We start from the raw sequence: 20,785 nt of genomic DNA on the forward strand, positions 1-20,785 counted from the left end.
GCGCGGAGGAGGGGAGTAGGGAATATCGAGGGGTGGGAGGGGACTTGGAAGAATGTCGCGAGGGGACCAGGAAGCAGTCAAGAGGGCAGAGAAGAACGAAACGAGGGAAAGAGAGAAAAGATGGATAGAGATAGAAACGGAAAGTGTAGAGGAAAAACGTGGAAGAAGGTGGAAAAGTGAAGAGGAGAGGGGTACCGTCCGGGTGGGAATACAGTAATACGAAAAGAAACGAATGAGCACGAAAGAGACCGACGTTAAAGCGAAGTGGAACGTTTAGGAGAGAGATGAATAGGCAAAAGAAGAAAGAAAGAGCGAGAGGGGAAAGAGAGAAGGAATTTACCAGGGAGGGATAGGGCAGAAACTAACAGCCCCTCCACAGTTGCGCGAAATAAAACACTGTGCCACAGTGTTCCACCCCGGGGCTTCGGCCAAACGCAAAGCCGCGCTTAGGCACGGCCACGCCCGCGCATCTACCCGATTGGCCGAACATGCTGTTCCACCAAGATGTTAAGAGTTTATATCTGGCTCGGGGTGAAAGGGGGACATACCTAACCACGTACCCACCTACCTACTCACCCTCGATAAACTATGCGTACAGAAGCGCGTATCAGACGTGTGTATTTTCTATCGTGCTGGTGGAGGCAAAACGGACAAACACATTACTCTTTTATTTAAAACCCGTTCCAACGTAAAATACAATGCGAGCGATGCTCAGACGTTTCTCTCTATGCTCCGCCTTTTGTTTCGTCGGGACTGTTTTTAACCGTGCGCGCCTTCTTCGTCCCTTTCGTGGAAGGAATATATCCTTTCTCTTTCTTTTTTTTTATTTTTCTTCTTTTTTTCCTTATTCCTCCACTTCTTTCTTTTTTTAAATCTTTATCTTTCTCTTTTTTCTTTTTTACCTCGATTCGCTCGGTCACGATTGCTCGCGGTTAGTCCATCTCTTTTCGCCTGTTTCTCTTTCCTTTTTTGCTTTTCTTCTCCGTTTCTTTCTTTTTCAGATCCATCGAGTTCCACTCTCTGTAAACCACACGGGCACACAACGTCATAGCGACGAGCCTTTCTTGAATCATATTCTACAATGAGGTTTCAATGGGGGGAAGCCCTATTGTCGTTCACGAATGGCGACCGATTTTATAGTGATCTAATGTACAGATGTTATTTACCTCGCAATGAGAACCGAATAAAAGCATTCTATGTATTAAGCATTCTGCGATTTAGATCCTGTATATCTCTCTGCTTACCTAACCTCTACTCCTGCCTGTCTACAGGCGTTGCGTACAACAATGCACGTTCGGCTCGCGTAACGCTCACAATGGCACTATTACTCTTTTGACTTAGTCATGCGAACGAAAGTAACTATATCGGTGTAGTTTCGAAGAAACCGGTATTTGCATTTCAATAATGATTATTCGTACTTATGGCTGCTTGTGTCACATTACACGTAATAGGCACATACAATATTCAAATTCACATTACATATCATTAGAAGCTATTTAGAATTTTTCTGATATTTTCTTTTTCGTATCATTTTCTTCTAGTTCTTTTAAAAGTATGCAAATAGCACTACGTGTTGCACGAAAACCGCGAAACATAGATAAACACCATAAACACATTCTTTATATTCTAACTATACCAATTGTAAGTAAGTATACTGTTCTCATAAGGTAAGTTTTTATAATATATTCTAACCTAACCTAAAAGTAAACAATGTAACTTTCATCGTAGCGCCTTTATACGCATACGGTCCAGAAATACATAGCAAGAAAAAGAGATGCAATGCAACCTAAAATTTTACTTATTTGTGGCAGCTCGTTACAAAGATATTGTGTTATGATAATTATAAATTATTTAGAAGAAGTAGTTTACGATACGTACCTATAAACTAGTAAGCGCGATAGATATGCATATCTAGTTATTTTATAAATTAATATTTAATATCTATATTTAAGATCTATTTGATGTATTTTTTTCTTTTTTCAATAATTATATCAACGGGTAGTACAATGTGTTGCATGTAAAACAGTGACATAATGATAAATAGCGTAAAGACATAAACATACGTTTATTTTCAAGTATACGTCATCGTTGGATTGTTGGCAGAATAGAAAATTGATAAAACGAAAGTAATGCGTTTGACCGTGCGCTCTCCAGTGAATGGCACGTTTCAGCGCGGTTACGAACCGATTAATCCATGCTCGTGCATCATTAGTGAGAACGCAATGATGGTTTGAGCAACATTAAAAGCCCGCAACGCGAAACGGTATTCGTCGATGCCGTCGATCTACACCAACACGGACCATTTTTTACTCTGGCATATCAGCCACTCAAAGCGTACGTACGCGCCGATGGATAAATCAATAAACCAATAGCTATGGTAATGCACACCTGCTTTTAAAGTATCAGCCAACCCCTCCTCGTGCACTCCCGTTTACGCGATCCATGCAATTATAAGCCGAGTACACGATTTTCTGCATCCCCGAATTATTACAAATTGCAGTCTAATAAAAACATCCTAAGTATTGATTAATTTCCCTCGCGAATATTAAATGCAGGTACTCAATATTCAACCATATTTAAATGTAGATAATTAACAAATATTTAATAATGCATAGAGATTAAGTAACTCTGAAAGTATATTTATCGAGTTTCAAGAATTTTATTTGTTCAATCGAAATTTGTTATTTAAACATTTTAACAAACTTTATTGGTACCTTGAATCTTTCGATAATAGGAAGAACCTAATATTCTAAGTGTTTTATATCATTTCATTGTGATTTACTATTTATCTCGGATATACATATTTTTTAAATCTAAGATTGCTTCCTGTACGAAGTATGAGGGAAGAAAACACGGAATCTCGCAAAAGCTTTTAAATTCTCTTTATATTTTAATGTTAAAATCGCCAACTTTCTCCCCTTATTCCCCGTATGAACAAATATAGATTGAAACATATCTAAAATTATGGCAACAAAAAATGAAAAAAATATCAAAAGATACAGTATATAAAGTATACCCTCAGGCATCCAGACCAAGAATAACAGCTCCTCTAAGGATTCTCCCACGATTCTTACCCTAGGATCTTAGAATGTTTCCAGATGTAACTGATTTATCGATGGTAGCAGGTATCACGAGTAAGAACGTATTTTGTACACTACCCACTGCTCCCTCCGGCTGTTTACACTGGGGAAAACAGCAGATTAAGATCAAAATCGCGTCTGTATCGAATTACAGTGTTTGCCAACATCACACAGATCAACAAGACGAAAGAAACAGCTGATCAAATCGTTTCTGATCGGATAAGAGAGATTAGACCATAGGTCGCTATGTCAAACGAGTAAAAAAGAACAGGTACAAAACCAGGTTGATCTTAATCTCCGATACTTGCGTGGGTGAATTCTCTGCGATCTGTCGACGAGGAAGCCATCAACAAACAAACAAATCGTATTATTTCAATTGCAGCACTATATCTGCGTTAGATAAAAGAAAGGATTCTATGTTTTTATCAACATTTTTTCACTTTTACAAATTTCAAGCAATTTAAATAGCTCAAATAATTACCGATATATGGTTTTTAGAGTCACAATCTACCTTGCGATACCTCGGATACAACTTTTCACATATGTGAACACATAGGATGAACACACACAGGAGGATTTAAAAATACGAGGAAGACAAGGTTTGAACATCTAAATGAAATCCTACCTACTGAAGAGTTAACAAACACGCGTTAGTAGACATTAGACCTGCATCATTTTGCTGGTGAGATGTGAGGACACAATTTCGATTTAAACCTTACACCAGGAAGTCTTAAATTGTAATAACGAAAGAATCTAAAATTCTGAATTCCTACTAAAAAAAAAAAAAAAACGTAGCCCTCGTGACACGAGAAATACATTAATGACCGATACGATAGAAAGTAGCCACGTTTAAACGACAAAAGCTTAACGTTAAAGACAAAGGCAAGAGAATATCTAGAGAGACGAAGGATCAATAAGAACTTATACCCTCAGCATTCATAGAACCATGGCTGGTGTTTGTATTAAAGATAGGAAAATAGTATATACATATAAAGAGAACGGTGTCAGATGGAGAGCGGCGTATGCAGAGGCATATATTTCGACAGATCCATAGGGCACGGGTGGCATTCACCGCGGCACCGTCGCCGGATGAAGCCTGCGGTCTCGCCGCGATCTACCGCGCCGGTGAAATACCGTATGACTTTTTGACGTGCTTTTAACAGATTGAATTGAAAATGGCTTCCACGGTGCCGATATATCCGCGAGGCCACATCCATACCCTGAAAACGACTGTACGAACGGACGGACGTGAGAGACGAGAGATATATAATCTTTTTCCTTCCCTCTCTCGCTTCCTCCACCACTCTTCCCCTTTTTCTCTCACTTTCACACCTCGCCGCAACTTTTTCTCCTCCCCCTCTTCTATCTCTCTCACTTTCTCCCATTTTCATCTTTCGCGGAAACGGTTTTCCTCGTTTCCCCACCCTTCGCCAGCCTCGAATCCTCCCCTAACGCCACCTCTATTTCTCTCCCTTGAATTTTTGCACATTCGCTGATGCGGCACATTGCAAGCTGCGCCGGCGGAAACGACGACGACGAGGACTGGACCCCGGTCACTCGAATCACGGCTGAACCGGAAGGGAGGAGGAGGAGGCGGAGGCGGAGGGTCGCGTAAAAATAATGTCCTGGCTCATTTTTTAAAACCCCGACCGCAGAGAGAGCGAGAAACATGGGGCCACAGGACTGCAAACGAATCCGAGGTCTGTCGCCCGTGCCAAAGGAAGGAAGAGGATGGTGAAAGGGAAAGAGAGGAAAAAAAATAAACGTGACGGACCGTGGATATAGGCATCGTCGATATTACGGGGCGCAATAGCACACGGGGCCGACCGACGCCGGATGAAACGGTCAAAGCTAAAAAGCTCTCTCCGCCGAAACGGGCTATATATTATCTGCAACCCTTCAAACACAGAACACACCGAGATCCATACATAACCCATATGCGTGCACGTTTCTCTACGTGCCGTTTCTCTGCCCCAGGAATCGCGCTCGTGCAACCGCGAGTACATCTAACGTCTGTTTCCAATAGACGTTGGTCATGGGAATAATGGTAATGTGGATACTTTACACCCTTTACGATCCTCGACTTGAACTTAATATTGGGTCTTTGATTTTATTCCTCAACTGGTATCGTTGCAGTAAAGTAGAAACTTACATTCTAGGTATTTTATCTTGTTTAGCATGTTATATTTAGTACAATGAAAATGATTAATCATGAAATATGCAATATTGAATAAAAGTAAAATATATGTACATTTTAATATTAGATATTTTAATGTACATTATTGTGGTCATTTATAAGCCAGATATCCTTCGGTAATTTTGATTCAAACAGAAAGACAAGATTGTTTTACTTTCAACTTTCTTGCATTTCTCGGTAATAAAATGTCTAACTAATGAAGTTACCAAACTTTATGCAAACCGTATTATAATATTAGCGCAGGCGCTCCAAAAAATTGTGTCAGATCTTTGCAAACTGAAATATTGCTCCAACTTGTTATAGTTTCCAAGATATACATATCTACGTAGTACGCAATTTCTCCGGAAATCTCCTGTCGATCGATCTATTGCAAACAAAAATTATATAATGTATAAGTTATATGCTTGAAGTTATTTTTCACACTTGTTATCGACTCAAACATTTTTCAGTTAATCACCGATAATAATACATCGTTTATACCTAATGTAATTGAAATGAAAACCAGTTGTTTTTAAGAAAGTCACGTGTACGATAAACGCATGTATCAACGCGCTATGTTTCTAGAGGGTAAAATGGGCGTGGTTAGCAACCCTTAGTGAGACAGTGTCGACCAATACGGCAGCATTACACGATATGGAAACAGTTGCAAACGCAAGCGCCGTTAGGGTTGCTGGTACGAGCTGGTGATAGGTTGATGTGCATGGGTGTTTAATGTATGGGCGCAGACTCGAACATTGGGAACAGTGTTGAAAAGGTTACGCCTGCTGCAGGCTCGCATTCAGATTGGTTACATATTAAATCCATTCAGAGAAAAGTTTCACGATATCTATTTTGGTTGTTTGTCTTCTTTCTTTTCATTGTTTCCTTATTTTGAGAATCTGTATAAATTCATTTATTTATTTTGTATATTTATAAAAAATTGAATTAGAATAATGATTTTTAATTTCATTTAGTCAAGTTAAATTAATTCGACTCACTTGTAATGTTCTCTAAAAGAAAATTTCTGTAGTTGGAGAAATAAATGTAGTATATAAATATATGTAGTAGTAATAGTCGTATAATATATGTAGTAGTGTAATATATATGTAGTAGTACATGTATCGTATTTATTATCTACTTGCGTTCTTTAAAGAACATTCCTCTCGTTAGTTTAATTATACCTTTCCTTACTATTTAATTCGTCTTTTTAAGTAATAAAAAGGAACAGTGGGAAACGTGAATGGGAAAGAAAAATTTCATTTTTCTTTCTTTCTTCCCAGTTCCAATATTATCTACAAGTACAAAATTAAATTAAGTCATATTAATTTTTTTAGTATTTTTAGTGAGAAAAAAATCATCTAATGTTTTCTATTATAAGTTAAGATTGTTATAAACCTAATAGATTACATATATAGCTCCATATCATACATGTTTCAAAGGTTAATGTTACATTATTAATGTAAGAGAGTCGGAACAATAATATCATCTTCCATATCGCAAGTTTCTAGATGCGACAATTCCTCATATTGAAATATTACTCGCAATGGCTCTTTAGAATGATTTTTCAAAACCAACAGCATGGTGTTTATAATTTCCGAGGGATTCTTGTAAAAAAATCTATATTCCTTATCCGCATTTGCATGATTGTTATATGCCTCCTCGATAAAGTCACCGTTAGATGTGAAGAATAATATTCTAGGCACATACTTCCCATCTGGTTGAAATTTTTCATCATCTAAAGCTGCATCATATCCCATTTCCGCTTTTATCATCACAAATCTGTAATTCGTTAAAAATATAATTAAATCAACTACAGGGCTGATTATTTTAAGAATATGTTTGCCAAAGTATTATAAACACTTATACTATACGATACTAATATATAATAATATATAATAAATATTGTGTAATAAGTATTGTTGTTAGTTTTCATATGCTAGATAAAAATAAAAAATTAGCTGTGTTAACTGGCCAATGATAAATTTTCCTATTTATAATTTTTTACAATTGTTCATTTTTCCCTATTAAGTTTTCTATTTTAATTTTTTTTATAAAACTTCGATAATGATAACTTTCATTGTTCCAAACTTAACTAAAAATGTCGCATTGCTTACGGGATGTGTAAAATTCATATTAATTAATGGTCGACGAAAGATTGTGATTAGTTGTGTAAAAAATATTTGACGCCACTGTAGCGTCATCTAATGGTAGTAAAACTAATATTAACCAGTTCCAGACATGGTTGTAGCACAGGCTTCAGTAATGATGTATATTTATGTTCATACACGTATGTACATATTTCGATACATACCGATCGCTAAGATCCATCAATCGTACGGAGTTAGAAAATTTCTGTTTTAATTTTTGACAAGAGGGGCATTGCATTTTATGGATGAGTAGAAAAATCGGTTTGTTCACGACTTTAGCCTCTTGAAAGCCGTACGTAACAGACCTCCATTTAAATAATCGTTCGAAACTCTTGTCACAATTCGAATCTCCAACATTAAGAAGGTTATTTCCGACTATTTGATTTGCCAAAGCGATTAGATTTATAGTACTGAAGAATTTGATCCATTTGTTCATAACTTTAACTGAAATTTTTCATGATATCGTCAAATAATGTGAATATAACCAAGTTTGAATATCTTTAATGATAAGGTTTCGATATGCATATAATGACTTGTGTGACTTATTTTAGACTGGTTAACTGTATATGTAGAACCCTCATTTAATGTTATAAATCTAGTATAGAATAAAATTACGATAGTTGCGGTTACAATCATAAATACCAAATTTTAGTAAAACAGTAGAAAATAATGAGAAATGTAAGAAATTACTATTATTAAATAATATAATATTTCTATTGTAAATAAAAGGTATATTTAAGTGGTAATATAATATTATTAACAGATTATTAATAATAACAAATACAAAATTATATGTATGATAAAATTTAATTTGTTGTTTTCATTTGCTTCATATGTATTTTATTGTTACGGAAATCGCACATTCAATAAAGTTTGATTCGCGAATAATAAAAATCTAATAACAACTGATTAAATTTGAATGCAATATTGACTTTGAGAAATTTGTTGAAAACCGAAACAATAATTTTATCATACCACGATACAATACTGTTTTATCAGCATTGCATAAAAACAGATTTTCGAAGTAAAGTGTTTACAAATCGTGTTATAGTCGCGCCACAATAGCATACTTGAAATTTAGCGCCATATAAGCACAGAGTTACATATTTCAACTCGTTTTATCAATATGTTATAGTTTACATACTTTTTCCAAAAATATGACTCGTCGACTTACCGTTTCTTGCGTTTAATATTCTTTATCCAACATTTCTTCTAAACAAATGTTCACTAGTTATTGTGACAACAATGTGACAATGGTAAAAAACAAATTTACATTGAGAAATAGGTTAAGATTATGTTGGAATTTCTCTAGTATCAAATTTTTCTCGGAGAACGCAAGCAAATAACGGATCGACGGAAAAATGAGCAAGCTATGGAATTATTTGATATTTCAAGGATGGATGTCATATTTGATGGCAGCTGGTTTGTTGGTTTTCACGAGCGGCTTTTTACTCAATCGCGTTGCAAGACCGGAACGAGCTGAGTGTAAAGATTGCACGGATTCTGATTGTAACGTCAAGCAACTTCTTCAGAATCCCGATGCCGCTGCAACCATATGTCTCAAAAGAAAGTCACGTGTTGTATTATTAATCGTAGATGCTTTAAAATATGATTTTGCATATTGGTATAATGATAATAATTCTACCTCATCTTATTATCGCAATAAGTTACCTATAATTCACGAATTGTTGCAAAATCAACCTACGAATTCACGCTTGTATAAGTTCATAGCAGATCCTCCGACAACAACTATGCAACGATTAAAAGGTCTTACCACAGGATCGTTGCCAACCTTCATTGACATTGGGTCTAATTTTGCCTCTGAAAGCATCAACGAAGATAATATTGTAGATCAAAGCACTGCCGAAGGTATAGTTTTCATGGGTGATGATACCTGGACTAATTTATTTCCTGGCAAATTTAAACGTCAATTTCCATCACCATCTTTTAATGTTTGGGATCTGGACAGTGTTGATAAAGATGTTAGATACCGTATATTTTTCGAGATGAAGAAGAAAGATTGGTCTCTCCTGATAGCACACGTTCTTGGAATTGATCATTGCGGACATAAGCATGGTGCTAATCATCCTGAGATGGCTAGAAAGTTAAATGATACAAATAGTCTTATAAGAGACATCATCGAGTCCTTAGAAGAGGATACAGTACTTTTTGTTGTTGGTGATCATGGAATGACAGAAAGTGGTGATCATGGTGGTGAAAGCAGGAATGAAATTGAAGCTGCCATGTTTGTTTATTCTATGGTTCCTTTGATAAAATATGATTCATCTAACAATACTGTGAACCAAATCGATCTTGTTCCAACATTGGCATCTATTCTTGGTACTCCTATACCATTTTCAAACTTGGGATCTATCATACTTGATTCAATTCCAAGTTCATCAAGAAATGGGGAATTAAAAGATGAGTTATGGTATTTGTTGCATTCAGTGTGGAGAAATATTGCACAGACAAAAAGATACATAAGTGTATATTCTGAAGATACTTACTTATTTTCTAAAGAACAGCTTCAAAATTTGGAAAATATGTATAACTACCTATTTAACCAAATTAAGAGTATTAATACTATTGAAGAATTTGACTCTTTTATTGTGAATAGTCGAAACTACTTTAAATTGCTCAAAGATACATGTTCTGAAGTTTGGGTTCAATTTGATTCTAGTCTAATGTCAAAAGGCCTGCTTTTGATGTTTTGTGCTTTGTTTTTCTTTTATCTATTTATCACAGGCATTCCAGAAGGTCGTATGTATAAGATATTTGAGTCTTCATTTCTACAATGTTCTATTTTAGCAAATTTAATTACTGCATTGATAATATGCCTTTTGTTTTTCTTTAATATTTTAGAAGAATTCAAAAACACAACATTGTTTGCCACTGGTACAGTATCTATAATATTATTAGTAATATTAATTACTAAGAATTGGGATGTTATTTCATTGAATTGGTATGATTATAGAAAAATAAAAAAATTGATCTATATTACAAGATTAGTATTTTTTTTAACAATATGCAGTCTCTTTTCTAACAGCTATATCATTGAAGAAAGTAATGTATTATCTTTTTTAATTGTTACTCTTCTTTGGCTTATCATGTTTAATCTAACGAAAAAAGATGCTAGTGAAAATCCAGAAAGAAAAACAAAACCATTTTTAAAACAACAAACAAAATCAAACTTGAAGATAATTATAATAGCCAGTAGCTTAATAGCATGTATTTCCATAAGATTATCTTATTACTTCTGGCGTTGTAGAGAGGAGCAACAACAAAGTGTATGTTCTATGTTTATATTTGGTAAAACAAGTTCTATAACATCGGACAATTTAGAACGTATTTTACTTGCCATCACATTAATTATACTTGCATTACACATTACAATAATAAGACTATGGTTGCAAAATTGTGGAAACCTTTCTGGTTTCTCTCCTAGTGTTTTAGTAGGACAATACTGTCCTGTTGTGATAGGTGTTTGTATGGGTTGTTATTGGGTCCTTCAAAGGTTACCAAAATTTGTAAAAGTAAAATTTGCACTGTCTTGGCAAGTAAGCACATTGCCTAACATAGTATATGCATTGAGTCTGTTTGCAATCTTTATATTATACTATCGTCCGCTCAGTATATTTTTACTACCAAAGAAAAAGGAATTAATTAACATATACCAAGATGAAAATGTAGTACCTCGATTATTTGAGAAAATAAAGGAGTCAATTTATCGAAAAAATATAGACGTAGATCAAACACCAGTTGTTTATGGCTTGGGTACTGCGTATAGTGCCACATTTGTCTCATTAAGTGTATTTCTTATGTTGTTATATTCTTTATTGTTAGGGGATATATTATCACCTAGTACTTTCTTAATGTTTATATGTTGTACCTCTGTTTTGGGCTTATCAGCGATAGAAAGATACAAGAATGCTAATAGTATATGTAAGTACTTTAACCTATAGATAATATGTAAATGATTTAGATTACAAAACTGCATTCTTATTGTTATAATTTTATAAACAGCTGAACTGGTAGAAGTACCTACTCCCATACTATTGTGTTGGTTCTTAATAGCAGAATATTTCTTTTATGGAACTGGGCATCAACCAACTTTCCCTACAATTCATTGGGATGCTGCTTTTGTAGGAACAGGTGGACATTTCTATGGAAATTTATTACCAGCAATCTTAATAGGTATCTATATATAATCTTGTTTGTATTAACTTTAAATCTCGTTCTACAAGTAATAATTTGTAGGAATAAACACATTCGGATCACACATTATACTAGGTGCAACATTACCACTATTAGTTATTGTACCATTTACTTTTTATCTTGTATTTCCAAAGTTAGCTAAAATAAAATTTTCGGAAGACAACATGAAAAGAGGAGAACTGCATCTGTTTGAACAAGATTCTGTGTTTCATGCTGCAATTTTCTCAGTTGCAGGAAAATATATATTACTTCATGGAATCAGAGTAAGCAACATTTTTAATATTTTAGATCTGCTAATGTTTTAACAATATAAACTAAGTATAAACTAAATAAATAATCACTGTTAAAGAAATAATTTGAAGTTTAAAAACTATTTTTATTGATGAGTTTTTATAACTTCATATAGACATTTGGTAGCATGCTTGCTACGACGATTCACTGTCGACATTTAATGGTTTGGAAGATCTTCGCGCCGAAGTTAATATTCGAAGGCTTGGGATTATTGGTAACATTAAGCAGTGTACTGGCGTCCTTTTATATGGTGTTCAGAATCGATCAGCAAATGGAACATCTTATATCCAGAGTGACAAAAGGCAGATGATAAAATTTTTCTTGATATAAGATGTAATCAACACAGTAAAATATCAAAGTTTGAAATGTAATATTAAGTGAAAAATGCGTGCAATGACTTGTTACTGCTATCATTAAAATTGGAAGTTTCTACCAAAAAGAAGTAAATTAGATGTCCAACGTCGACACTTACCAGTACTGCCGTTTTCATAATTTTATATGACTTTATATAAGAAATAGCGAAAGCGTAGTTATACAAGGTGGTTGGTAACTGGTGGTACAAGCGGAAAGGGGGTGATTCTACGCGAAAAAGAAGTAGAAAATATAGAATAAAAATTTTTTTCTTTTAATTTTTTTTTTTAATTTTTCCATCGTGACAACGATCTACAGTGAGATCCGTTATAACGAGACGTGATAAAGTGCACGCGTAGCAAGCGAAAATTCAAAATCACTTTTCTCGAAAATAAAGCCTCAAACGAAAAATTTTTATTCTATATTTTCGACTTCTTTTTTCGCGTAGGATCACCCCCTTTCCGCTTGTACCATCAATTACCAACCACCCTGTATATGAACTATTAGTCCAAATAGGAAAATTGAACTGAAACATTTAGGACATGAGAATGATATGTCTTTTCTTTTGTTTTTCCAAAGACCAAGGCATGTTATTAATTCTGGTGCTTCCTAACACACTAACGCTACCCTGCGTGCAATGCATTGCTGATTACAGAGAAACAAAGCAACGCACTTGATGCAGGATTGCGTCCATGTGCGCAGATGATTGCTTGATCAATGTACGTATTTTTTTCACCATTTTAAGTTCATCACTGTTAACCGTATATTTTTCATTTCATTTACCGCATACGAAATTGTATATATAGCGTATATTATAAACATAATAGTAAATTTAATAAAACGTTATATATCTTTAAGGTAACTCTTCTTACATATTTTAAAATAGTAAAATTCTTTAAACTTGTGCCTTTCCCAGTACATGGTTTTATGTTCTCTATGTATTTTGCAAAATATACTTTATTGAAAGGTATCATCAAACGTACACGTTATATATAGTATGCGAAAAAAATGATCAGTTAAAAGATAGAGAGTTTGTAATTACAAGTGATAGAAATATTCCTGCTAGGTCGGTAATCTAATGATGATTGTGATGTCTGTATCCTCTATTGTCATTTCTCAGGTATTCCATCCAGTTGGCCCACTTATAATAGTCCTCGTAATCGCTGGGATCCTGTGACAGATGAACATGTTCACAATATTCACAGTATTCAAATTACACATACCTAGTTTTGGTAATTATTATTTTGAAAGACAGGCACCTGCATATTAGGCAATACAGGCATTTGTATCTGGAAACAAATGAAGTTACGATGTTGTATAAGATATCTTGTCAACCCATCATTTGTTTTACAATGATACAAATTGTTGTTAACTACCATATTTAGCTTTCATTATATACAATGTAAAATACAAATATATAGATTCAAAAAGATATTTAATCTGAAACTGTTGTTTCGATTTAAATGCTTACATATAACTTGATTCTTCCACCTTGGTGTTCAGGTGTAGATCCTCCACCTGCCTGTACAGACTCTATAGAACCAGCTGGCAAACTCTGATATCCCTGATGCATTTGCATCTTAACTGAACGTGCTTGTTGTTTTTGACTGCTTCCATCATTCAGAAAAGATTCAGCACCATTGACAATTTCGCGCTTTATACCTCCTGCATCTTCAGGATAAGAAACCCAAACTGAGCCAGGACCTTTTGGCAGTGATCGAGCCATCTGTAGCCCGAATTTACTATAACTCGGATTGTATGCAAGAGGCACTCCATAATCTAATGTATCTAATTTATGTTTAATAGCATCTAATAGACTCATGTTAATGGGCAAACCACTAGGGGAAGAAAGAATGTCATTAGTCATTAGATAATTGGCATTAAATGCTCCTCCGGGAGCAGCTGTAGATGCCATTCTTGCTTTTGTTATATTTTGGACTGCCAAAGTAATATTCTTCTGTAAATCAGTTAACATATCAAATACTTGACTCAAAACACCCATCTTTTGCTGAAAAGAAAACATTCCATCGATTGTTGGTTTTGCCCATGGACCAGGACTAAAAGGTTTAAATGGTTTCTTTGATGATAGTGATGTTGCAGACTTTTCGTAAGAAATCAAATCGTTCATTGTTGTAATCATGTTGCTTTTTAAATCACCCAATTCAGATAATATGTTGCTAACAATTGAATCTTTAGCGGCATTGATCGATGAGATGTCTTCAATGGATCTTGCTATTTTTACTTGTGCATGACTTCCATCAGATACAATAGATCTCACCAAATCGTTTTTAAAATTTGCACTATCGTCATCGCTAGTTAGTGCAGTTTTATTCAGTTTTAAAGTGTCAAACAATTTATCCAGGAACTCTGATACTTTATCATTGTACTCTGTTGGATTAGGGATTACAGATGATGGTAACCAAAAGTCAGGTGGTACAATGGTACTTTTTGTTGTTGGAACTTCGATCGGACCTGGTGCTGGAGTAGAAGTGACAATATTTTTAAACAAATTATCCAAAAAGGTAGTTTTCTTTGCTATAAACATAGATGGATCCACCACAGGTCCAAAAGGTCCAAACATTCCTGGTAAATATTGTTTTGGTGCTGTCGGACCTCCCATCCTTTTAAGCAGTACATTCACATCTTCTTCTGGTTCTTCAGAAATTGGAGCAAGAGTGGGATATGGAGGTGAAGGTCCCAAATCTTTTGTTTCTGGCTTACCAGTGCCCATAATTGAACGGAGTTTTGTTACAGTAGACTCATCTATGCTTCTTTTTCTGCGGGAAATCTCATCCTTCATACTATAGTCAGGTATGGTATTTAAGCTTGAAAATGGAGGCATAGGCCCAAACTTAGAAGCCATAGGACCAAAAGGTTTCGAACCGAAAGGTCCGAAAATTCCACGTTTGTACTGGCCAGCTTCATCATCCACGTTACTTTTACTTAATAATGGTGTTTTGTCAACAGTATTGTACAAAGATGGACTTACTATATATGGCATAAATGGTTTGAAGCTCATGGGATAAGCAGGTCCCAAGCCACCAAACAAGTTGCTCAGCATATCTGTCTTCTTCGAAATCATCATTTTAGGATCAACAAATTTTGGGAAGGAGGGAGATTTTGGTATATAAGGTACTGTTATGGTGTCCATTTCTGTTACTGGTAGTCCGAGAGCTCTTGCATAAGCTAGAAGAACATTTTTCATATAAGGAAGGATATATAAAATATATACATATACATTTGTACATTTATGTGAAATATTAAAGCCTCTACCCCAAAATTTTAATTTTAACATTATTTTATTAAAATTATGTTTTCAAAAATTAAGTGTTTTATATTACCAGATTTTGAAGCATAGCTTGCCCATGGTGCTGCTCCTGAAGGGCCTTTAAAAGATGCTCTAGTTAATACTATCAAATAAGAGAAAAGTACCAGATCTTTTGGGAGAATCATCTTACACCAACTTATTGAACTCTGTGTTGTTACTGCTTTTATAGCAGCAGTCAAATAATAATAGTTGCAAAGCTCTTAAGCTTATTAGCATAGGACTAATATTCTCATTAAAATAATCCATGGCATACAGGAGATACACTTGTGTTTTATAATTAACCAATACAATTTCTTCATGCTACTTGGGAAAGTAATTTCCTTCATACTTGTGCCATTATGCTTCTGTAAATATTTTAATTACTCTAAACATTATCTTTTACAACAAATACATTTATATTTATTCATTTCATTGTTCTAGTTCATTGTTATAATCTATTTTTTATCTTTTTATTTTTATTATCTATAAATCAGAAATTCAGCATGTATCATTTTTCATTTACTGAATATAAGAACAGAACACCTTCCCACTTCGAATTGTAATCCGATTTCAATCGACTTGCAAACGAACTTGCGAGAAACGCGTTGTTCATTTGTCGACAATAATATATCAAAGCAGCTGTTTTCATTATTTGGTAATTACCAATTGATTGTATTAATATCGAAGAAAGCTGTCACTTTATAGAAAGACGTTTATGTCGAAATGGAGATAAAAAGCTCTTCTAATAGTAAGTAACAACGTTATTTGATGTATAATAATAGTATTTATAATAGTAGTAATAGATATATTTTATATGTAATCCTGTAATAAAAATGGCATAAAATAAACCGAAAACCCATTGAGATTTGTAAAACAACTACCTAAAAAAGGTTCATTCTTTGTTTTAGCAATTACGGAAAATAGGAATGCCATGATAAATATTACTTCCACATTTGAAAATTTTCCATGGACTGCTTTACAGCAAAGTTCAAAAGGCACGAATATTATTAAAGCAATAAATCAATTGCTAAGTATGTACCATCCTAATGATGGTATAATTGCATATGAACGTGTATTAAGAGCTTTACTTATATTATCTGAAAATTTGGATAGCAACTTACAACAACAGATAATTTCTATGGTACCGTTACCAAAAGGTGTCTCAAATGATAAAATAAGAAATCTGATATTTAAAATTACTGAATTAATTAAAGCACCCAATAACAAGTCATTGTGTCAAAAGTATGACTTTTATTAAATTAATTTTTATTATTTTTTTTATAATGTTTAATTACAAGTTTATTTTTTAGAATTACCATGACACCTGAAGAATCTAATACAGAAATATTAAATGAAGACTCAGAAATTCATCTAAACCAAAATATTTTACTTGACACATCTCAAAATCTTGAATTGCATGAAAAATTTGCATCTTCAGTACCTGAAGTGTTCAAAGGTTTTCCTCCTAATGAAATTTCAACAATTCATAATCATGTGAATTATATGTATGATACATTGAACTACAATATTCCATATATAAAACCTCACGTTAATAGCAAACAAAGTTTTTCATTAAATACTAATGAAGAAGAAGAATCATTAAAACTTCAGTCAACATTGAAATGGTTCCATACTCCTCATCTTTTGTATAAAACTAATCTTTATCGAAATTCTGCATCTGGTTACCAACAAAGATTTTTTAAATCAATGGATGATAAGTACTTCCAGTTGTCCATTGATAGATTCAATAACTGGAATCAGTGCAATATAGCTAACATGCCTTATGCACTCCATCAGGTTTGTAACAATTAATTTGTTAAAAATATTGTTAATTTAGCTATCCTGGAATAGTGATTGTAAAAATGATATTACAGGATACTACATGTTTAAAAGAATTATATAAAAATGGCATAATTTCAAATAAACAGAATAAGAATGAGATCTTCAATTTGAAAATAACATATGATGATAGATTTGTAGAATCAGGAACAAATTGTGAGATTTTACATAATAGTGATGTAAATAAAAACTTCAAAAAGTATAGTAATTTGAACAAAAATAAAATTTTTGACATGGAAGTTCAAGAACATTTTAAACAAGAATTAAAGAATGAACAAGCAATTCAACAAGATATATATAAAATGGATGTTGTATATTGTGAAGAAGAAAGAAAAGATACAATAATAAACATACAGGTAAAGGAAATTTTTAGTCATAGCAATTATTTAAATAATTTATGGCAATTCTTGTAAAAGATGACACTACAAACATTAGAAGAAGAGAATTTAATGGTGCATAAGAAACTTAAAACAAGCTTGCAGAACTTTTTAAAACGTGTAGAACAGGAGACTTTAATCAGTAATAAAACTCTTTATATTCATCAATCATTAACATATTTCAATTCAATGTATACAAATATTAAAAGCATTTCTTCTTTTATAATGCAGAATTTCCAACATTGCCTAGGACCAAACCTTTGTATATGGTTCCTCTTACATCCAAACATCGCAAGTTTGTAGATCAAAGAAACCTGGAAAAGAATAATCAATTAGATATTTCGAGTAATAACACAAATAATTCTAGAAATATTAATACACTAGAGGATACAACAAAATTCATTGAAAAAAAATGCTTGGAAACATTTCATATTTGTCCAAAACCAACTCAGTTAAAAATGCTTCATAAGAGCTTAAATGCTGTAGTTAGTAAAACACAAACAATAGAATGTGAGAAAAAGGACTACATAGAAAATTTACTATACAAGTACCATATAGTTGTTGTGTAAATTTAATATCTTTCATGATCAGCAAACTTATTTAACAAAATTATTTATATACAGATCTGCAGTGAAGCAAACAAAATCAAAAAGCTTGAATACTTTACAACAAACTGCATCTATTACAGAGTTGGTTACATTTAAAAAACAGTACTATGATACTTTACTCAATATTCAGAAAGCCAAGAGTTTGTTATAATTGTTATAATCTTTTTAACATTTTTTATAAGCATATGAGATTATATGTATGTATATATTTATTATTTCTTAGTGGCAGTGGCAAATTCCTTGGGAATATCATCTGTAGAAAATTTCACAAAATATGATCCATATTATTCCAATCATTCCTATCAGGAGCAGCAATTATTACAACGTGGACCATTAAGTGTTAATCCACAATTTGCAGTACATACTATGACACAATCAAAATTATCAAATATACATAACACTCCATATGCTTGGATGAAATACAACAGTTGGAAACATCCAACCATGAAACAATTAAGACTTCCACAGCAGGTAAGATACAATTAAATATTGAATACTATATATTCAAATATATAAATATTCCTAATTATTTATTTAATTGTTTTATTCATTTTATCTTCTTCTAGTTCCCATTTCAAGTTTCAAGGAATAAAGAGTAAGTTTTCTAATCATATATATCTTCTACTGCAATCTTATTTTCCGTTCCTTTTTGTATACTTTTTTGAATTAAATGCTATATTTTCTTATTTTTTCATTCTTGTGTTGGAAAGGAATTCTGTACTACATTATGTAAAGACAATGGATATTCAATGTTTTGCGCAAGATAAAAGTAAACGAATGAAACAAAGTGTACAACGTAAAAAGTTAGAAGACATAGTTGGGAAATTGAAAGAGATAGAAAACAGCAATATGAATAATTAAAAAATTATTACTGACCTCTATAAGGTTCTTAGTTCTTGAAAATATGTTAATCTATAAACTCTTTGCATACATATCGAGACAAATAATTATAGAAAATAGTCAGAGCATAGCAGCATATATGCAGATATTCCATAAAGTTATATGTACTAAAGGAAAGTTCCTTAAAGAATACAAATAATATAATAAAATATTGATGGAGACTGTTGATTTAAGAGAATACATATCAAATAAAGTTTTTCATTCTTTCATTTATCTCGCACCAGTCTCAACAATTAATGGAACATTGATACGTTTACATGTGCACACGTATATATATATATATATATATGTATATATATATACATGCATATACATACACATATTCTATAATTTTTTTGGCACTGGCAAAAGATAATAATTGAGTATTAGATTATTAATCGCGAATATTTTTAATAATTTCGTTTGTATTTCGGACGATTGCGTAATAGTTTTCTTTGTTTAATTATTGTTGCATGTTTGTGATGTTGACGTCAATCGAGCCTTAATACTTACAACATAGTAACTAATAAATGTACACATATTCTTTAGTATTAACATAGAACAAAATTGCTGCTAATTACTAACATTTCGTAGTATATTTTATAATTAACATATAATATACGCACTTATGACTTTTGTATAGTCTACAGTATAGACTCTATACTACACAACAGTCATTCATTTCATTATTTCTAAATGTACAAAATAACTTTTAAAAGAATAAACGGTAATAATAACTTAGGTGTTATATCGTTCATTCGATCATTAATCGTTATTGTCCAGAACAATCGCAATGAAGTATGACAAATTACCAACAGGTCAATATATAATGTAACTCTTGGTAATTTACTCAATCACATATGTCAACTCACAATAATATTTTCTTGTTTCAGAAAACATTTTACCTTCACAATGAGTCTATAATAGAAACATTATTATATACCCATATTTATCATTAACAGTATTGACAGCATCATCCTAATAGAAATGGATTTTCATACAAATGATGCTTTCAATACTTAATATTAATATCTATTTATGAATCGAAATACATCCAAAGGATCTACAGCAATTGATTTTTTTGGTTGTAAGGACCCTTACATTTTATTTTTGGTAATATCCAATGAATCAAAGTTAGGCCAAAGATCTCTTGTGTCATGTAGTTCATGTATCTCTTTTGGATTGTCATTATTTAGTATTATAGTTGTTCAAAACAAAATAATGTGTATAAGCAAATCTTATTAAACTGTTCCATTCCAATTATTGTTTGAATGCAATATAACTCAATAAATTTATTCTAATTTCCTACATCACATTATAATCCTATAAATATTTAATTGAAAGTATCATTTTACAAGCGAATAAGATATATCAAATTGAAAATATATTTTAATCTTATTAAGGCTATATAGTATTTGGAAAAGAGACTAATATGAAACTTCAATAATAATTATATATATATTTCAAGTTAAATAATAAACCATTCATGGAATTAAATCATATATGCAAAAAATA

The 20,785-nt window shown here is 32.8% G+C and overlaps 5 protein-coding genes and 1 long non-coding RNA gene across 8 annotated transcripts; 3 read left to right on the plus strand and 3 right to left on the minus strand.

Moving 5' to 3' along the window:
* Positions 1-5,306: 5,306 nt before the first annotated feature.
* On the minus strand, positions 5,307-6,296 carry LOC117152022. The gene is made up of 2 exons (XR_004462243.1): positions 6,255-6,296; positions 5,307-6,155 (listed from the first exon to the last, which is right to left on the minus strand). It is a non-coding gene; the product is annotated as an uncharacterized LOC117152022 (long non-coding RNA).
* An 87-nt stretch (positions 6,297-6,383) lies between these two features.
* Positions 6,384-8,088, minus strand: LOC112213299 (thioredoxin domain-containing protein 12-like). The gene is made up of 3 exons (XM_024369507.2): positions 7,568-8,088; positions 6,685-7,035; positions 6,384-6,548 (listed from the first exon to the last, which is right to left on the minus strand). Exons 1-2 carry the CDS (start codon positions 7,837-7,839, stop codon positions 6,711-6,713), a joined length of 597 nt encoding a protein of 198 aa, XP_024225275.1. The 5' UTR covers positions 7,840-8,088; the 3' UTR covers positions 6,384-6,548; positions 6,685-6,710.
* A 370-nt stretch (positions 8,089-8,458) lies between these two features.
* On the plus strand, positions 8,459-12,386 carry LOC100748780 (GPI ethanolamine phosphate transferase 3). 2 transcript variants are annotated; one of them, XM_033322342.1, is made up of 5 exons: positions 8,459-8,659; positions 8,735-11,345; positions 11,427-11,597; positions 11,661-11,881; positions 12,025-12,386. In XM_033322342.1, exons 2-5 carry the CDS (start codon positions 8,765-8,767, stop codon positions 12,217-12,219), a joined length of 3,168 nt encoding a protein of 1,055 aa, XP_033178233.1. In that variant the 5' UTR covers positions 8,459-8,659; positions 8,735-8,764; the 3' UTR covers positions 12,220-12,386. The 2 variants fall into 2 exon arrangements, with proteins under 2 accessions (XP_033178233.1, XP_012244354.1); XM_012388931.3 differs by having other exon boundaries at positions 8,459-11,345.
* An 813-nt stretch (positions 12,387-13,199) lies between these two features.
* Positions 13,200-15,747, minus strand: LOC100748657. Of its 2 annotated transcripts, XM_012388933.3 has the most exons (4): positions 15,602-15,747; positions 13,732-15,446; positions 13,520-13,549; positions 13,200-13,431 (listed from the first exon to the last, which is right to left on the minus strand). In XM_012388933.3, the coding sequence occupies exons 1-4, from the start codon at positions 15,711-15,713 to the stop codon at positions 13,336-13,338; spliced, it is 1,953 nt and encodes a 650-aa protein (XP_012244356.1). In that variant the 5' UTR covers positions 15,714-15,747; the 3' UTR covers positions 13,200-13,335. The 2 variants fall into 2 exon arrangements, with proteins under 2 accessions (XP_012244356.1, XP_012244357.1); XM_012388934.3 differs by lacking the exon at positions 13,520-13,549.
* A 223-nt stretch (positions 15,748-15,970) lies between these two features.
* On the plus strand, positions 15,971-20,527 carry LOC100748894. Its single transcript, XM_033322344.1, is given in 9 exon segments — positions 15,971-16,315; positions 16,476-16,809; positions 16,878-17,364; positions 17,442-17,762; positions 17,823-17,925; positions 18,615-18,862; positions 18,958-18,984; positions 19,060-19,089; positions 19,091-20,527. Coding segments are annotated over 9 exon segments (1,737 nt in total). The 5' UTR covers positions 15,971-16,290; the 3' UTR covers positions 19,253-20,527.
* On the plus strand, positions 17,890-18,583 carry LOC117152029. The gene has a single exon (XM_033322343.1). The coding sequence runs from the start codon at positions 18,050-18,052 to the stop codon at positions 18,350-18,352; it is 303 nt and encodes a 100-aa protein (XP_033178234.1). The 5' UTR covers positions 17,890-18,049; the 3' UTR covers positions 18,353-18,583.
* Positions 20,528-20,785: the final 258 nt, after the last annotated feature.

This window comes from Bombus impatiens, unplaced genomic scaffold (assembly GCF_000188095.3).
Source record: "Bombus impatiens unplaced genomic scaffold, BIMP_2.2 scf_0582, whole genome shotgun sequence".
Lineage (NCBI taxonomy): Eukaryota > Metazoa > Arthropoda > Insecta > Hymenoptera > Apidae > Bombus > Bombus impatiens.